This window comes from Platichthys flesus, chromosome 24 (genome assembly GCF_949316205.1).
Source record: "Platichthys flesus chromosome 24, fPlaFle2.1, whole genome shotgun sequence".
Lineage (NCBI taxonomy): Eukaryota > Metazoa > Chordata > Actinopteri > Pleuronectiformes > Pleuronectidae > Platichthys > Platichthys flesus.
Window position 1 is genome coordinate 6,372,952 of NC_084968.1, and position 12,596 is coordinate 6,385,547.

Sequence of the window (12,596 nt, forward strand, 5' to 3'; positions counted from 1 at the left end):
GGAAATGAATGTTGAATTTACGGAAGATCAGTCCAAGTGGGAGGAGGACTGATCATTCGGTCAATCTGTGATACTGGTGCTCGTTCTCCAACAAAAAGGTTGCCGGTTCAAAACCCACTCTTTCCCATCAGCATGCCTGAGTGTCCGTGGCAAGATACTAAACCCCTCATAAAATGTTGACTGTACTAATTATAAGTCGTTTTGGACAAGGCGTCAGCCAAATTACATTTAATATATGTATATGTATGTTCATGACTAGTTCATATGATTAAATATGTTTGTTTTTAATCACTTCTCTATGATCTATGTGGTTTTGCTCTGTCAGAAACAAATATTAAATCTTCCCCCAGTTTAAACTTAAAAAGTATTTTCTCAGAACGTGTCATGTTTTAAACAGGACACTTTGACTTTAATAAAGTAGCAACAGTATGTCTGTATCTCATTTCATTTGTAAGGACATTTTGGAGACGGGAAAGTGGTGATGCAGACATGAGGTGGTCAACTCAAGCAGATTATTGATCCACTTCATCATTACCATTAAAACCAACAGCTTTATAAAACACATCAATTGCAAAAGATATAAAACAATTTACAGCAAATTACGTTCAGATTCCATTAAACAGGGAAGTTACAGAGCAGAGTCATTAATAGTTTTAATATCCATGTATCAAGAAAAACTACACATTTTCAAAGTTCTTTTGCCAAATTATATCCTAGAGTGGAGGTTAGGATCCAATGATGTTTGAAGTCAGCGGCCCGATTGCTCTTAATATATATATATATATATATATATACTGCTGTGACACTTTTGCATGATAGCGTGAGATGGATGCATGTGAATGGAAGCAGGAGATTTTTCGGTCCCATGACGATGACTTATCAGCTGGTATGTCTTATATAGATCTGTGATCTACTGAGTCCAGTATCACAGATTGACCGAATGATCCCCGTTCAAACACAAGCATATGCAAATAATAATGTTACATTTTATAGATTGGGGACATCACAGCTGTCTCTGAATTTAACAATACTGCTGTGGACATTTACCATCATCCACGTCAACCAGGGCTCCTCTGTCAGCGCTGCTTCACTGTCCGTGCGTGTGAGTGTAATGCTGCGTTTCAAACGACTTGTATGTCAGATATTCTGACCTGAAATTTCCCAGTTCCGACTTCACTTCTAACGTACACATGTCTGACTGTGAGAAGCTGGTTAATTTGTCTTGTGATGAGACAATTCAACTGTAGCCAGTGCAGACTCCGTTCGTACAGAAACAAAGAGGAGGAGGGCGATGCACCATTATTTCTTTATTTAACTTTTATTCTTGGAAACACAATCAATACATAAAGGAATACACACTGTCATTGAATCGAACAAGAAACCATTGTTTTAAAACAAACATATTTAATCATATGAACTGTGAGAACACAATTACATACTGCGCAAGGAACACACATTAACCTTAAAATAACATGAAAAAAGGAAACATAATGTATATATTAACTATATTAGACATGAATCAAATCAGTGGAAACAAGATATATAAACACAAATCTTTAGTTTTATTCAATGAGTTATATTTTCTAGGGACATAAAAAGCGTTAATACACTATTTTCAACAGTGAACTATGAATATGTATAATATGAATATCTGCTGATAAATCCTAATAAAGCTTTTGTTGCAAAGGTTGCAACTGAATCATTTATCTTCTTTATGAATCCTAACATTTCTCGTACATTAGGACTGAATCTGTTAGGCTTTCACAGAGCAAGGACCCAATCGCAGACTTAGATGCCAAAAAATTCTTCTTTATTTCACAAAAATAGGAAAACCAAGGAATCCAAAAAGGCAAAAAATGACAAGAGCCAAAAACAGAAAATCAAATTCAATAACTTGCCAAAACAGAGTTCCAAAAAGGGAAAACCAAAGAGGCTAAAAAATCAGAGGTGCAAGGGGCTACAAATAAATGGCTTGATTCGGGAAACGTGGAAGGTGGGTGGATGCGGCGAAGGGGACCAGGGAGGTTGACTCCGGTGATGGGAAACGGTCCGATGAAGCGGGGAGAGGGGGGGGGGGGGGGGGGGGGGGGGGGGTTGGGAGTGGAATGAAGACAGAGACTCCGAGCACCGAGCCAGCTGCGATCCCTATTAGACTGGAGGACGAAGAGGAAACAAACGTACTGTTACTGCACAGTATAAATACTAAAATGTACTAAAGTATAAGCAATGAAATAAACTTGACCAGTTGTGGAAGAAGAACTCGGATCATTCACTGAAGTAAAAGTACAGAGAAAGCAAAGTCACATTCTATTATTAGTAAAATAATTAATACAATGAAGTAGAAATACTCAACAATAAGTAAAAGTACCAAGACTGTAAAGTAAATATACTCCATTGCAAGTTAAATTACTAAAATAGAGAAGTAGGTGGACTTGTATAGGACCTTTACCCTAAAGAAGGACTTATATATATTATATTATAATAATGTTTACATATTATTGAATAAAAATAAACGTAATTAGTCGAGTTCCTGGCTGGTTCTGGTTACCGTTTATGTCACCTTTCCTGCATCATTGGTTTATAAAGTTTTGTTTGAAAAAGTCCATTGTTGCTAGGATATGGGACACCGTTGCTAAGTTGCAGCTAAGCCATTCCCGGAGAGACAGGAAGCTCGTAGATTTGTTCTACAGTCAGATTCTGTTCAGTTGTGAACACTGTAATCACACACTGATTACAGGTAAAAAAAATGTTATTTCTAAGGAACGCAATATCAATTCATTAGTCGAACCGTTAACTTCACCTAAAAAAAAAAAGTAATTTCTTTCCACACTGAACATCAGTTCCGCAGACAAACACAGATTCATAAAGAAGATTCCACAAACTCACCAGATAAACCTGCGAGCACAAATCAGACTTTAAATTTGTAAGAAAAGATAATGTAACATTCATCGTGATAATTATCAAGATTGTCTGACTGGATTTTTTTTATCATGATCATCTTTTGGTCATATTGCTAAGCCCTCAAATTAGGTATATTAACTGCCCAGAACAAGGAGAATTACATTTTTTTGGGACATTTGGCTAGGAACTTTGTATAGCTCTGTATCCTGCATACAAGTACCTGGGTGTCACACTGGATAATAAACTGGACTGGTTCACCAACACAGAGGCCGTCTACAAGTAGGGCCTGAGCCGGCTTTATTTCTTGAGGAGGCTCAGGTCCTTCAATGTCTGCAACAAGATGCTGTAGATGTTCTACAAGTCTGTTGTGGCGAGCACCATCTTCTTTGCTGTGGACAATCCTTCTCACCCCCTCCACAAAACACTGGACAAGCTAAGGAGCAGCTTCAGCCACAGACTCATTCAACCCCGCTGCTCTAAGGAACGATACAGGAAGTCGTTCCTCCCAACCGCAATAAGACTGTACAACGCATCTACCTCTGTCAGAGCCACCATCACAGAACTACACTAAACATACCTGTCTCCTTGCACTGTGTGCCCTGTACAACACTCCGCTCCATATACTGGAACACTTACTTTCACATCATATGTGATATGTGTTAATATAAACCATATTGATACTATATATCATTTTATACAATAATATTGTCTTTTGCATACTCTGTCTACATATTCTTACACTCATAGTATATTATCTGTAGTCAAATATAGTCGAATATTTATACCTCTACTATATATTACATCATATTATATCATACTCTTTGTATATTCTTTGTATATATAAGTCTTTATACACATATTTATACATGTGTACATGTTATTATTATTATATGTACTACTATTATATATACGTTGCTGCCATTACTACTATATACTGCTATTATATTGGTACAATTACTATCATATATTATATGCTGTACTATTTTTATATACTGTCTTACAATAACATTACCATCATATCATCAGTACTATCACCATAATCTAGCCACTGCACCTTTTCTACCTTTTCATCTTGTTTTTCTGTTTTTATTCTTTCTACCTACCTCAATATTTTAATTTTTTTATTTTATTCTATTGTATTGTATTTTATTGTATTCAAATATACCGGCTGCTATGACGACTTAATTTCCCTTCGGGGATGAATAAATTAATCTATCTATCTAACGATCTATCTATCTATCTGTCTATCTGTAGGTAGAAGCAACTAACTCCCGGTGCAGGGGGAATGTAAGCAGAAAATATTTTACCTAATGATTACCAATGAAAACAAATTATTTCTTTAAATATTTGACTCTCACTCCTGCCAGAAAACTAGTTCCACAGCAACACAGCAGGTTATCTGCGTGTTTGTTTTTACTTTGCTGATCACATATGGAGTCATGCACTCTGTCAAATAATGAATGCAGCTTATATCATTTCCCTTGCAAAACCTTTTGAAGCTGGTGACTGGACACGGGGGCAGTGATTTCCAGGCAAAAGCGATTCAGGAATTCCCTGCACGTGGAGGCGTACCCAGCTGTGCTCCTAATATGGTCCTTGGCGCTGAGCTCTTCCTGTTACACGTCACCTTTTTCCCACGTATTTATCTTGATGCCTTTAAGTGCAGTCGAAAATAATCAGTTAGGATTTGTACTGTAGTCAAGCAAACATTCATAATTGGAACATGGGGCTATAAGAAGCATTGAACGTGTGTGCTTATGCATCACGTTTCAAAAATCAGGATTAAAAAAACTCTAAATTGCTGCTTCAGTGTAGTCACCAGCTTCAAAAGTGAAAGTAACAAGCCGCACTTGAATGCAAATCAACCCTTCACTACCCTTAACTTGCAATGGCCAATTTCACATAAAGAGAAACTGAAAGCAGACGCAGCGTCGTGTTGCGTCAGATGCCAAACCTCCTGCGCAATAAAAGCCTCTGAGCGCACAGGGGACAGCAGCTGCTCTTCAGGCTGAACACACATTTACAGAGTCACCAAGCATCCGCCAGGAACTAAACCGGCCGCCGACATTACAAGTTTAGTATCTTGCAGCCGGTCCAAGCTGCAGCAAGACGCGCAGGCTGTGCGTAATAGCCCTCATGACGCGCGGGTAAACCGGGCTGGATGTAGATCGAGATTGAAGCTACCGGTGTAAGAGCAGTTGTGTGTGGGACGTGGGGGAGGGGGAGGGGGGGATGAGAGATGTCCCCGTCGCTCATGGACACAAGGGACGGAACCAACAGCCCCTGCTCCCTGTCCGCTGAGGAGAGCAACAGCAACACGGCTGGATCGGTGAGTCCTCTGTCTTCTCTTCATAGATCAATCAGTCAATTAACCAATAGACTCCAATCATGTGACATCCCGTAATAGCCACAGTTTGTGGATATTCATGCAAAAAAAGTTGATAATAAAACTAAAGTACTAAAGTAAAGTACTAAAGTAAAACTAAAGTCTGTATGCACGGCCATTTAAAAAAATAAGGTAACAACAAAATGTTGCATTTAAAACATTATATAATTAAAGGCATAGATTCTCCCTCTCAAATCGATATAACCCACCATTGTGAATCAGAAATACCAGTAGTTGTGTATTTTCCCCAACGACAATTTACAAACATAAAAGTGGACTAAAATGAGAGACGTGACAATAAAATAGGTCCTTGTACTAATATTATTATTTCCGATTTAGAAATACTGACCTCACCTTATAATATTGTGACTGTTAGGCAAGGTAGCCCCAGTTGTCTTGTGCAGTCGGGTTATTTTGTTACAGCTTGCTGCTTTGCACCCGTCGTCTCATATGGGTAAAGAAGAAGTGCTAATTCATGCATCTAATCTTTTTATTCCTAGTAGCATTGATCACAGCTTTGTTGTTTTGCATTTATGTGGTAAGATGCAGTTACAGTTTGATGACAAAGCTCTTGTTCCTAAAGAGATTTAAAGCATTTACCGTAAGTTTCTTATTAACAGAAGTTTTAATACCGAGAAAATTATCTGTGCCTCTGGTTCTGCTTTAGATCCAGAACCCACGCCCACTTCAAGAAATAAAAATACATAAGTAATGGAAGACATTTTTAGATACAGTCGCCTTTAGAATTTTACATTTTCAGAGAAAAGCTGTCAGGAAAATAATATTTTCACATCTATTGGATCAAGTTCCTCTCTATCCATGTCCAGATCCGCTTTTTCTTTATTGACCTGCTTGAACTGAGCGACCACCTGACATTTGATTGGCTTGTCTCTTGACCTCATGAACCATGAAACTTTACAGAACAGACGTGCTCTTCAAAAGCCTTAAGAGAAGTATGCATCGAAACACACAGTAAGTGTCATTACTGTAATGGTTGTGGTCTCCTGTGTGTGTGCGTGAATCTTTACAGGAGAGAGAAGGAGACGGACAACAGGTGGGAAAAACGGGGGGGAAAAGACGAGAGAAGAACAGAAACGCGGCCAGGAAGACCCGCCGAAAGCAAACAGAGAGAGCCGACGAACTTCACGAGGTTCGAGACATTTTCTCTTTTCTTTCCGTCCTTACACCATCACCTAGTGACTCTATCGTCCCCTCAGTCACTATCACACAGGCTTGTGTCACCAGAGTGTGTGTCTGTCTTGTGTAATCAGTCAGCATGCTCACAGCCGTTTCTTGTAAATAGCCGGCCTTAAGGGAAAGCCATTCACTCTGGCCCTCCCTTTTCCATTTCAACTCTCTACACACACACACACACACACACACACACACACACACACACACGCACGCACACACACACACACACACATACACACACACACACACACACACACACACACACACACACACAAATACACGTACACACACCTTGTGTTGAATGATTTATGTTACTTTACCTTACTTGCTTTTTGCCCCCAGGCACACAACTGTTTTTCACAAATGGATTTTATTTTAATCAGTTTAAAAACTTTTTTAAAACTGAATTTCCTTAGAATGTTTTTTCAAAGTTCATTCGAAACACACTCCAAAATACAAATTAATAATTAGTTTATTGTCATAGATATTGAAGATATTGTCATAAGTCACCTTTACATAAACCTTTTATATGTCTGGAGTCTTATCCTTATGAAAATCCATCCAATGTGGGCACTATGTTGAATATCTCTTATCAGTTTGAAGTTGTTTAATACAGTTGTTTCTACAATCTTTCACTTTCTATTTCTTCTTCTCTTATCAGTTCTGCTGTGTGACCTGCAGGTTAGGTTTGAGAATCATGGCTGCTGCAAGTTTGATTTATAAACATTAGAGAGTGTCAGGAGTGCATGGTTTAAACGGCCAGCATACATACATATACATACACAAATGTATACTGCTACTTTGCTCCTTGACCTTCAGGGGGACATAGGGGTAACGTGTCAGTGCTTTTATTTATAAGTACTAAAAAGTAAAAACAACAAGTCAGATCAACTTTTCTCTAAGATGGTTTCTGTCATTTTAGGTAGTTATTATTAAATGATATGAAAAGAGGGTTCTTAAAGCGGATGATGCCTGGCCTAAGTCTGAACCTCAAAGGAGAACTGAAATGCTGCTCTGAAATGACGGCACTGCCAGTTCACCAGGGAATCACCCTTCCTGCTCACTACAGCACCCACTCCCTCTCCCCTCATGCTGAACTGGCAGTGCCGTCACTTAGGCGCAACCTTTCAGTTCTCCTTTGAGGTTCAGACTTAGGCCAGGCATCATCTGCTTTATGGCTGTTGTACTTTCTATTGCAGCCCTCCAGAAGATGCTTTAAGCAGCATGTCATTAGTGTTTCAAGGCTTTAGTGTTTTATTACAGCCTGCTGTAATATTACGTGGGAGGGATGTGATTGCGTTTGTTATTTGACTTTTCATGTATGTCATGAATCCATTTTTATGGCCAAGGAGCTCCACTCTGAGTGATGCTAAAAATATACCTGACTAAACTTGACTTTAACTGTTTGTCTTCTTTTCTCCTCCTCATGTTCTTCCCTTATCTTAAGGAGCTTCAGCGTCTCGAGCAATCAAACTCCTCCCTTCAAAATGAGATCACCGGATTGCAGAAAAGCCTCAAACGCTACACAAAAGTTCTGGCACGTCATGAGCCTCACTGCTGCCTCCGAGCCTCTGCGTCCACCTCGAGAAAACACGTCTCCGCGTCCCACTCAGGTGGCTGTCAGAGCACCTCAGGCCCACCTCCGAGGTTCACTCCCCAGGCTCAGAGCTCCACTCTGGCTACTCCCGCTTTGGTCTCCTCCAGCCTGGGTCTTCAAGCCCATCTCGCATCCTCAGCTTCTCCTCCAACATTCTCCTTGTCTTCTGGCTTTTCTGCCAAACTCGTCATCCCCTCCTACTCTGGCCCTGCAACTCTTCCTTATTCCGTCCCAGATCGTCACTCTTTATTCAGAAAAGAGCCTCCAAACACCACAAGTCCGACAGGGGTTGGGCCCCTTTGCACCAGCCTTCTTTCAACCTCTATAACCCCCAGCCCCCTCACCGCAGCAGCTCAGCCTCAATCAGGGCGGGAAAACCTCCACGGAACCTCCTCAGCGCATGCAAACGTGTGTTTTCCTCCTCTTAATTCTGCCACATTGGATGCTTTTTTAATAAAGCAAACCTCTGTGGTGCCCCCTTACCAAATGTTGGCGGTAGAAACTGGAGGTCCAGTATTCCAAGCTTGTCCCATGAATGTGCCCCAGCTTCCTCTGGGTCAGCACAGTGGAAATCCAAACGGCTCAGGTCCGCTGCTACCACCAACTCTTCATAATCCTGCTTTTCAATCACCTCAGGCAAACTTGGAGCTGCCTCTTGCCGCTGCCTCCTTCGGTTACAGACAACAAACAACCGATCAAGAGTCTCTGCTCTCCCTGCTCACAATCCCGAGTCCTCTGAACAGCAGCTGCAGCAGCTCCGACACACTTGTCGGTCAGCCTTCGCCCTCGCAGCCTCTGCTGGGCGATCCCTCAGGTGACCTTTCTCTTTCTGAGCTGCTGGAGATGGATGATTGGATCCTAAGTGGAACTAGTGATCAATAACGCTACATGTCACAAGGCCATGGAGGTTCAGCGCCCTATTTCAAATTTTCAAATTTACATGTTTTCAGCTATTTAATTGAAATCTGAGGATTTGGGTTTCAGCTCTCTTCCAGTAGAACTGACTGTTTAAAGCAACTACTGCATAATGCCAGGTTTTATAGACGATTTTCACATCTGATATCCAGTTGGTGGTTATTAATGGTAACTGGCATCAGAAAATGAATCAAGATCTGAGCTGTTGCCCTTAATCATCTCTTTCCTCTGCTTAAAGGGAGACTCACATATTTATACAACTGACAACCCATGTCTGGCATTTCTCTTAATGCAACCTGTAGAATGTTTAATTAGACTTTCATTGTCTGAGAATATAAACCGTGTTTATTAAACCCTATGCCCCCATTTAAAACACAAGCTTTCGGATATCACTGAAGCTCAAACTGAGATTAACCCTGATGAAAACACTATCACTGTCGTTTTCTCAGATTGATCAGAGCCATAGACAACAACATACAACGGTTTCCATAAGTTGTGTAATGCTCAAATTTAATAATCAATAAAAACGATAAAAAGTTGTCTCCCATAGAACGCAGTCAACTGCGTAAAGGAGACTCATATATTTGTTAAACAAGTTTCCTGTGGCTGCTAAATTCTCCATCTTCCGCTGACAACAGGCACCGCTTTGTTCAGTGAACGAGAAGCTTGTGAGTCCGTTGATTTCAGGCTCAAATCCAGCAGTGGAAACTTTTTCTTAGTTTTGAATTTTGTATAAATCAAAAGTGGGCATCATGGCTTTCAGACAAATACTGACTCAACACTCTACAAATTTGACTTGTTATTTTAAAAAGAGGTGGAGTAAACACTTCCTCACCACTTCATGGAAAGAAGAAAAATGTGCCTGCAGCTGCAATATTTAAAATATATATGAGGGTGCCAAAGTTAACCACACAGCCTGCGAACTGGCTGCATGTGATATTTATCCTGATTTACCGATAGGAAAGTTTATTATATTACTCTTTTCTTTGTTTTACCTCGTTCAAAATACATTCTAACATATTCCGCTGCTACTAGTTATTTATTTACGGTATATGCAATATTTCAATCCAAGAAAAAATTTGGTGTGTCAGTTTGATTCTTAATAAATTCTTTTGGTTTCTATATTTTACATAGACTGTATATAAAGGTGGAAATGCGCCAAACCAGCTTCACTCGCAGGACACATTGTGCAAAGAAGCAGTCAGCTTTACTGTCATAGAATGTGGACAAGTTAGTTTCCCTCACCAACTGCCTAAAGAACGACTAGCTAAGAGGACCTTGAGAGGCATTAGATTGTGTCATGGTGTGGTTAATGGTTGTTTGACAAAAAATATAAAAAATGTCAACCATCCTATAAAAAGAATAGCTAAGAAGCTCAAATAATTTCTGTTTGATTTAAAAATAAAAGAAAAAAGTTTTATTCAACTATACAATGGCTAAGAAGCTCGACTTCTGTTTAGGATGAAGATTATATTAATGTTCCATATGGAATAGCAAAGATAACTGCTAAAGAACTGCTGAGTTGCAGCACCATTGTTTTGTTTATTTATGAATATAAAAGAAATGTTCAATGTATATATCTGTCTTTTCACAAAAATATACCGAGAAAATTGGTAATGTGATTAATCATGATTAATCCATAGAAACCTGTGATTAATTTGATTACAAATTTTAATCATTTCACAGCCCTAGTAATAATATCTACATAAAATGTTTTTATTGTGGGCTTTTTTAACGATTGTATTATTCATATTTTGGTTTTCCATATGATGGTTTATGGGATAAATCTGCTTCATACACAATATATCTACAGTTCTTTGGGAAATTGTATTCCATGTAGCAGTTTCAGTAGCTTTATAGGAAGATGTTGAGTCTGTATGTCTGTTATGACCTTTTTTGTATTTCTTTTGTATTTATGTATTAATTATTATATTGATTGCATTAAAATGTTAATTACGGTTAAATTTACAATTCTGTTTAATCTATATTATATAAGGCTATTCCAATATTGTTTACATACAGTTTGATGATCACTGTGTTTATATTGAAAGATGAAATAACATGATACCCTAAAAGTTTAATTCAGTCAAATTTGACTTAAATACATAGTTTTGCTGCTTTAGATTGGTTGTTATTGGTTGTGTGGTTTTTGCTACAAACTTCGCACATGTGACTAATGGATAAAGCACAAAAGGTAAACATAAGCAAAACTGACCTCCTCACAAATGACATTACCCATCAGAGAAAGGATTTGAGAAATCTTAAATCAAAGTCCCCCCCCCCCCTTCAGTCTTTGATGGCATCTTCCACTTCCTGTGGGCTGTCTCTTGCCAGGTGTCAGTCCTTTATTATCAGGGGATCCCCGTAAGACAAACAAAAAGGTAAGCGTTATAAAACAGAACATGTGACCAAACGTTAACTCAATTCTGTGCACCCAGAATTAGACACAAACCCCCTAACCGGATAAATAATGTTACGTGTGTTTTGTCATCATTTGAAAATGTTTAGGTGTAAAATGTGATCATATCTGCTCGTATGCATCTTAGGAGCTCAACTTCGATGGTGAACATAGTAATCATTATATACTGTATGTAAAATAAGCACCAGGCAGCTCAAATCTCTGCTGCCACCTACAGTGTGTGTTCTAATATGCTTCTGATGTTTTATTATGATGTGTATCTTACTGTATATTGAAGTGTGTGACAATGATGTGTATTTTATATTTATAGTTATTCCCTTCGGAGCTGCTTCCGGTTCTCTGTAATCATGTAAAGTGACTGTGAGCATTAAATGCCATACAAATCAAATGTATTATTCTTATCATCAGGTAAAGCAAATTTCGTACAGAGAGGTAGATTCAAGGTGCTGTACACAGGGACAATATATAAACAAAATCTATTTAAAAAAAATAAGCAAAATCGATTAAAAGGAGCAGAATAAAAGAGGCAAAGGAAACAAAAAGGATACATTTATACGACAATTAACAAACAAATAAGTCAAAGGTGTGAAATAATGCAAATGAAATAGAAGTATGTAAAAGAATACAATTAAATTATGATCTCGAATTGTTAAAACACTTTAGTCGAAGTTTCTTGGGATTTTGGTTTTGGTCTGGATTTGGAAGCTGCAATGGATGAGGCGTTCCTAAAACGTAAGACTGCTATGGGATACCACAATGGCTTATTAGTCTTTATATAACAGACCATGGCTGTAGACTGGCTTGAAAAACACACATGTATTATAAAACGGATGATGAAGTGTTGTTAACCACAGGGTGACTGGACGTTTGTCTGGCCAGTACAAGAACAACCTTTGGTGACGTACACATGTGGAGCATATGCGCACCTCTGCTCTGCGTCTTACCAGTCACTGCTTTACTCATGGTGCTTGTGGTTTTTACCCACAATGCAACCTCACCTGAGACACAACACGGGGAAGGATGGGGAGGAGGGGTACACGGAGCGCAGGCGCATGGCATTACGCACGCCCTTGTTGAATATATATATATGATTATAATAACGATGGGGTGTGTTTATGGTTCTGACACATCCACTGCAGCCAAGGTGTGTGTGTGTGTGTGTGTGTGTGTGTGTGTGTGTGTGT

The 12,596-nt window shown here is 39.1% G+C and overlaps 1 protein-coding gene across 1 annotated transcript; it reads left to right on the forward strand.

The window, feature by feature from the left end:
* Positions 1-4,908: 4,908 nt before the first annotated feature.
* Positions 4,909-11,800, forward strand: batf2 (basic leucine zipper ATF-like transcription factor 2). Its single transcript, XM_062383439.1, has 3 exons — positions 4,909-5,230; positions 6,318-6,437; positions 7,929-11,800. Exons 1-3 carry the CDS (start codon positions 5,141-5,143, stop codon positions 8,958-8,960), a joined length of 1,242 nt encoding a protein of 413 aa, XP_062239423.1. The 5' UTR covers positions 4,909-5,140; the 3' UTR covers positions 8,961-11,800.
* Positions 11,801-12,596: the final 796 nt, after the last annotated feature.

What these genes read in the sequence shown, in the direction of transcription:
- batf2 (XM_062383439.1), top strand. Translation starts at nt 5,141, where the DNA reads ATGTCCCCGTCGCTCATGGACACAAGGGACGGAACCAACAGCCCCTGC. An exon ending in ACAGCAACACGGCTGGATCG is followed by an intron (nt 5,231 to 6,317) that starts GTGAGTCCTCTG and finishes GAATCTTTACAG; the next exon opens with GAGAGAGAAGGAGACGGACA. An exon ending in GAGCCGACGAACTTCACGAG is followed by an intron (nt 6,438 to 7,928) that starts GTTCGAGACATT and finishes CCTTATCTTAAG; the next exon opens with GAGCTTCAGCGTCTCGAGCA.